The following is a 6,366-nucleotide window of genomic DNA, read 5'->3' as shown; positions in this document are numbered from 1 at the left end:
CTAGGTAGGACCACCTCCTGGGTGACCCCCACCGCGGTACCAGTCCCGTCCCATGCCTGGGATGGCCTCCCGGTACTCGGGATTCCTGGTCCTCCCCATGCCATCCTCACCGGGACAAGGATGTCCTCCCAGTACTGGGATGCTCCCGTGCCATTGCCTTTCCATACCATTACCCCCAGGACGGGGATATCCTCCCAGTACTGGGATAAGTCCATGCCATTACCCTTCCATATCATTACACCTAGGACAGGAATACTCACCTGGTACTGGGATGTCCCCATGCTGTTACCCCCAGGTCAAGGATGTCCTCACAGTACTGGGATGCACCCATGCCATTATCCATAGGAGAGGGATGTTCTCCTGGTACTGAAATGCCACCACATAGAATTATTTCCCCTTACCATTACCAGTCCAGGACAGGGATATCCTCCCGGCACCCTTCCATTACAGGGAAGCCCAGACACAGGGCTGTTGGACCCAGGGTGATGGAGCCCCTCCGGCCAGGTCCCCTGCCCCAGCAGGACAGTCCCCTCGGTGCAGGTGGCCTGTGAGAGGGTACCTGGCCATGGCTGTGGTCCCTGGCAGGGGTGCTGAGATCTCTGTCCTGCTGGCACGGAGCAGAGTGGTTGGCTTTGCTGGGTGGGTATGATGGGCTGGAGAGAGGGATGTCAACAGTGGGCTCTGGCCCTGAGCAGTGAGCACAGCTGTCCCCAGGGATGCTGGCTGCACTCACAGAAAATGGGTGCCAGCGTCACTTGGAGCACATAGAGCACCTTCCCCAGCTCACTCTGAGATCAGAGCCAGCCTGCAGACTCTTCACACAAGGTGACAGCCTGGAAAGCAAACAAGTTTCCTTCTGTTCAGATCTTGCTCAAAACCCCTCTCTTCTGTAGGGATGGAGAGACCTTGCTCCAAGATGTGGGTCTTGATGGACCTGTGGCCAGTGTCCAGGCTCCTGGGGAGGTCTAGACCTCTCTGATGGGCTGGTGTGTTCCCAGAGGACTCAGGAAGCTTCAGTTTGAGGTTTCCTGGTGCAGTGGCATTCACAATGTCACCTGTGGGACAGCTAGTCACACTTACTGTGGCTAAGGGGGAGCATGCAAGAGGAAGCCCTCAACTTCTCACCCATCATCTCCTATCCCAGGGGCCAGAAAGGTTTTTAAGCCCCCCAGAATTAAATATATGGAGCTGTTAATAAACCATGGAATTTCTGCCTCTCAAATGTATATACAGAAAAGAATTCAAGCTGGCTTTTATATGGATGTTGGCTGTGAAATCCTAAAGAAGGGGTGAAGAACATCGCCGAGGAGGTGTGATGTGGTATCAGCAAGCTGCATGTCCGGAGGCATCTCCACCTCACATCTCAGCATCACATGTGTCTTGGCAGCCTTTGGGAGGGCAAAACAGTTGGGCACAGGACTTCCCCCATCCCTGGCACTCAGCCATGCTGGGCAGCACATGCTGGTGTCCCACAGGCCCAGAGGTCTCTGAAAAATGGCCCAACCACCCTGCAGGAACTATAGCCATGTGGTTTCACCGCAGCGGTGGAAAATGTCTCTGGGGGTTAATTATCCTCATCATCAGAGGTACTTTCTGCCACCCTAATTGGAACCTGCTCAGCCTTGGCTCCTTGGGATGGGGCACCCATGGGAGGGGACAGCTACAGCACTTCATGTCCTGGCACGATTTTGGCCTACTCCTGTCCTTCCCAAAAACTTAAATTGAGGGAGAGCTGCCAGCGTCCTGCTTGTCCCATGGATGCTCTGCATTGAGACGTCTCTAGCTGAGTGAGGAGCATGGCTGGGACCCTGGGAAGCTGGTGCTAGAGACAAGTCTGCATGGGGTAGGGTGTTGGCATCCCCTTTTCTTTCTACTGCTCATTCCCCTCCTCTCTCTCCCCTCAGATCTGGACATGGCCAGGGAGCCCAAGCCAAGCCGGGCCAGGCTGGGCCAGAAGCGGCAGCACAGCAGCAGCCTGTACCAGTGAGTGCTTGTGTGCAGGGTGGGGACTGCACTGGGGGGATGGGGACTGTCCCACACCTGGTTCCTCTTCCTCCCCTGTTCTCTGTCACTCGTGCCTCTGACTATTCCAGCTGCTAGGCATAGGTCTGTGGGACATCCCTGCCCCATCCCAACAGGGCTCTTGGAGCATCACCTAGCCACACCGGTGCTGGCCAGAGTCTTTGCTGGACCTCTCCCAGTGTGTATCATGGATGGGGTGTTAGGGATCCCCCTTCCCCATCCAAAGGCAGTGGGAGAAGAACAAAGCCCCATGGTATCCACACCCATTACAGATGTTGCCCTCTTTCAGTAATGGCTTCACACTGACAAAGGGCAAGTTTAGGTTGGACTTAAGAAAGCAATTCTTTCCTGTGAGGGTGCTGAGGCACTGTCACAGGTTGACCAGAGAAAGCTGTGGCTGGCTCACCCCTGGAAGTGTTCAAGGCCAGGTTGGATGGGGCTTGGAGCAACCTGGTCTAGTGGAAGGTGTCCCTGCCCATGTTGGGGGGAATGGAATGAGATGAGATTTAGGACTCTTCCAACCCAAACCATCCAGGACTCTGTAGTTCTATGTAATGTCAGTTGCAAGTGTGGCCTTTAAATGCTATTCCTCAGGGACAGACAACCCTGCAGAGGCACACAGGGGTGGCGATGGCCCTTGAAGAGGGCCGTAGATGATGGTGATGGTGGCATTGATGGTAACAGAAGAGCAGGTCCCCATCCCTGCTCACTTTTGGCACTCCATCTCAGCAGATGTGTGGTAAAGAGGGGATCAGAGCTGGGCGCCTCTGTCTCTTTAGAGCTTTTTTTCCGAACACCCTGATTGAACTAATTGCTCTGCCCGTTGCCATGGAGCTGAAGGGATGCAGCACTGGAGGGCCGGGACTGCCGGCCCCCTTGGGCGCTGGAGCGTGGCAGCCACTGCTTGTGCTCTTCCCAGGGGATGCTCTGAGCAAAGAGCTAAGCCAGGAAACCCTCTGATGTGTCCCTAGCTGGGTGCTAGACCCCAAGACCAGGTGTCCTTCAGTGCCACTAGTTCTTCATGACACAGGGTGGCTGGCCTGTGGCATCCCCATCCTTTTCAGCATGAGCTCCATGCAGCAGCAGCAGCAGCCATTGGAGTGGGCACCTTCCCTGTGCCCTGTGTGTGGGACACCTCTCCATCTGCCATCCTACTCTTCCCCAAGGCAGATTTTGACCTTCCTTCATGGATGGCAGGCAGAAGTTGGGGATGTGAAGGACTTGCAGTCCCCATCACAGTGATGGGAACTTGGAAGGCAGTTAGTCTGGGCCAAAAGCTCCCAAAAACTGCACCTCAGGTGTAAAGCACAGGAGCAGGTGGGTCCTGGTGCCCAGGACTGCCAGCTTGCCCTTTCAGGAGGGCTGACACTTGCAGGCTGTATCCTGTGAGGATGATTCTTGAAGCAGGCAGGATAGCAGCAGGGCGGGGGGGTTGCCCCTCCCCCAAGTTCCAGCATTAGTCCCACGGTGACAAGCTCACCTGGAGCCAAATCTGGAGCCCTGAGGGACCTTGTCCTGGTCCCCCCATTCCTGGCAGCATGAAGGCTCCCTGCTCCCAGTAATGCTTGGAACATGGCTTTGTCTCCTCTTGGGCTAGGTTTAATCCTACGGTTTCTGACTCTTCAAGAGCTGAAGCAGCAAAATGAGCTTCAGCATCTTTCCTCCTCCTCCTTCTCCTCCTTCTCCTCCTCCTCCTCCTACGTCTCCTCCTCCTCCCCTTCTTCCCACTCCTGGTCCACGGTGCATGATTTATTGCCGGCACATTGGCTGCCTGCATTGGAGGTGATCCTTTGACAGATCACTTCTTAATTTGGAGCAGAGTGAGCTAGCAGCGTGTGTGTGGAGCCAGGGACCATGAAATTTAACATCAGGGTGCTCTAAATGCAGCTTCCTGAGGGCAGACCCTGCTGATACTGCTGTTGGGGCTCTCACCGTCCCCTCCAAGATCCTTGTTTGCCCCTGAGAAAGATCCCTGCCAGGGCAGTCGCTTCCCAGGGCATGCTGCAGTCCAGTATGTGGAATTCTCTGAGATGCATCCTGCTGTGCTGGGATGAAGGCTGTGTGGGTGCCTCTGCCTTGCTGTGCCCAGAGGTGACTGCTCTACAGCATCCGTGGCCCCACAGAGCAGGTGACATGTTCTCCTCTCTCCCCTTCCTGCAGCAGTAACTGCGACCTGGATTACGATCTCTACAGGGACGACTTCCCATACCGGTGAGCACAGCATCCCAGGAGTGAGATGAGCTGAGCATGTGTGGGTTTGGCATGCACAGTTGTATCTCTGATCATGGAAAAGCAGGGTGTCCCTGGGCATCCCTCGTGCTGCTTCTGAGAGAGGCTCGGTGGTGTTTCCCCATTTCGAGGAGCCACAGCTTTCCCAGGCTAAGGGTCCTGGAGAGGGGGTACATAGGGCAGAGGCTGTGTGTGGGCAGGGCAGTGCCCAGGCTGGGGGTCCTTCACTACATGAGGACTCCAAGATATGCCTTCTTGGCTGGCAGAGGCTGCTGCTGCACCTCTTAGGTTGTGCTCACACCACCGTGCTCTTGTGCCCTTGCAGGGTGTATGAGTACCAGAAGATCCCCCCACTCATTAACCGCATCCCAGTCAAGGCCAGACGGACTCACATGGGAGCAGGAGGCAAGAGCAGCCTGAGTCCCCAGCCTGGGGCAAGAAGCAGCACCAGCTCCACAGCGGGACGGACAAAGTGTAAGTATGGCAGGGCTGGGAGGAAGATGAGGCTCAGCCCTTGCATCTTGGTGCATTAGAGCAGCACCAGAGCCTGGAGGTGCCAACCCTGTTGCTGTGAGTCACCAGCTCCAGCATACACAGCCTGGGCTGCACTGAGCTGGTGGCTGTCCCTGAGATCCATTCCTGTTCCCCAAAGATGCCCGGTGAGCAGGATGTTTTGTAAAGGAGGATATTTCGTGAAGGTGAATGCTCTGGAGACAGGGATGCTCTGGAAAGGGGGATGCTCCAGAGATGGCTGCCTGGGATGGCAGCTGCCCAGGACTGTGTGTCTTCCTGGCTCTGGGTGTTTTCAGACAGCGTGTCTTCACGGCTCCTCTCCCCGCAGTGCGAGCTGAAGAGCTGCACTCCATCAAGGGGGAGCTGAGCCAGATCAAGGCGCAGGTGGACAGTCTGCTGGAGAGCCTGGACCGCATGGACCAGAGGAGAGAGCATCTTGCGGGTGAGAGGATGGGCCACAGACCCTCCGACACCCATGTGTCTGTGCTGGGCAGCCTGCAGGCACACGTGAGCTTGGACCCTGAGCCAGGTGTAATGGGTCCCTCCCTGCATGCCCAGGACATCCAGAGCTGGCTGGGCAGATTCCCTGCATTCTTCCCCTCCCCCGGGCTGGCAAGGAAGAACCTGGCCCTTTGGCACAAGGGAAACCAGCAAGAACAGGGCTGATGTTTGTGCAGTACCTCAACTTTCTGCTATCTCTGCCTTTGCAGGATCCAAGGAGACTGAGAAGAAGAGGGTAGAGCTGGGGGCAGAATCGCCTTCCCCAGCCCGAGAGAGGTCAGGGGAGTCACGGGGGAAGGAAGGGACAGGAGCTGATGGGCACAGCGACCTGCGCAACATCGACAGCGCCGAGGAGAGCACAGACACAGAGGAGGCGGTAAGAGGAGGGCCAGATCCTGTGCTGAGCTCTCTGCTTCCCTAAAATCCACCCCCTCTTTCTGCTGGGGGATGCCCAGAGTAGATGAGATGTTCCATTGGGATTCCCTGAGCTCTGCCAGCTGTGTGCAGGGCTATAACTGACAGCACCTCTGGGTCAGCCCCAACCATCCCACAGCAAACCCCTGTGTGAGCACTGCTCCAGCACCAAGGCTGCAAAAATACCCTTGGAACATAAATACCTTGTATCCAAGCTGCTGCTCCCACACCCACATCCCCCAGCTGGGTGTGGGATCCCAGGGATCCTGTGCCAGGAAGGGTGCTGGGTTTGATCCTGCTGCTGAAGCACATTGGAGGATGGCCATGCCGTGTGTTTCTCCTCACAGGTGAAAACCCACATGTCGGACCCTGAGGGGAGCCAGTAGCCAGACTGGGATGCCGTGGCCTTCCCACATGGCCAGCCCTTCCCAGCTTGTGTTTGTTATTTCATTTGAGGCTTCCAGCTAGTGCCACACACGACGCGAGGTGCCTGCTCCTGGCACGGCCATCCCCGTGTCCCACCCCACGAGTTGCTGGCCAGCTGTGGTGAGAGAAGTTTTTGTGTTCCAGTGCGCTTGTTTTCTTTTTCCTCCTGTATTCAGACCTAGGGATAAGCAGAGGTGGCCAGGGGAGGTAGGTGAGGAGCAAAAGAGAAAAGGACCATATCCCAAAGGAGTATCCCAAATC

General features: G+C 56.4%; 1 protein-coding gene across 1 annotated transcript; it reads left to right on the top strand.

Moving 5' to 3' along the window:
- The first annotated feature begins 1,525 nt into the window (after positions 1-1,525).
- LOC103802096 (RNA-binding Raly-like protein) lies at positions 1,526-6,065 on the top strand. Its single transcript, XM_009074549.1, has 7 exons — positions 1,526-1,586; positions 1,905-1,983; positions 4,183-4,233; positions 4,577-4,725; positions 5,093-5,206; positions 5,475-5,641; positions 6,027-6,065. The coding sequence occupies exons 1-7, from the start codon at positions 1,526-1,528 to the stop codon at positions 6,063-6,065; spliced, it is 660 nt and encodes a 219-aa protein (XP_009072797.1).
- The last annotated feature ends 301 nt before the right edge of the window (positions 6,066-6,366 follow it).

The sequence above is a fragment of the Acanthisitta chloris genome, unplaced genomic scaffold (assembly GCF_000695815.1).
Source record: "Acanthisitta chloris isolate BGI_N310 unplaced genomic scaffold, ASM69581v1 scaffold26435, whole genome shotgun sequence".
Classification (NCBI taxonomy): Eukaryota; Metazoa; Chordata; class Aves; order Passeriformes; family Acanthisittidae; genus Acanthisitta; species Acanthisitta chloris.
Note: the sequence above shows the minus strand (reverse complement) of the source record. Positions and strands in the feature narration are given on the sequence as shown.

Coding starts and splice junctions, on each gene's coding strand:
- LOC103802096 (XM_009074549.1), top strand. CDS start 1,526: ATGTGGTTTCACCGCAGCGGTGGAAAATGTCTCTGGGGGTTAATTATC. Junction 1,587..1,904: donor AATTATCCTCATCATCAGAG/GTACTTTCTGCC, acceptor CTCTCCCCTCAG/ATCTGGACATGGCCAGGGAG. Junction 1,984..4,182: donor CACAGCAGCAGCCTGTACCA/GTGAGTGCTTGT, acceptor CCCTTCCTGCAG/CAGTAACTGCGACCTGGATT.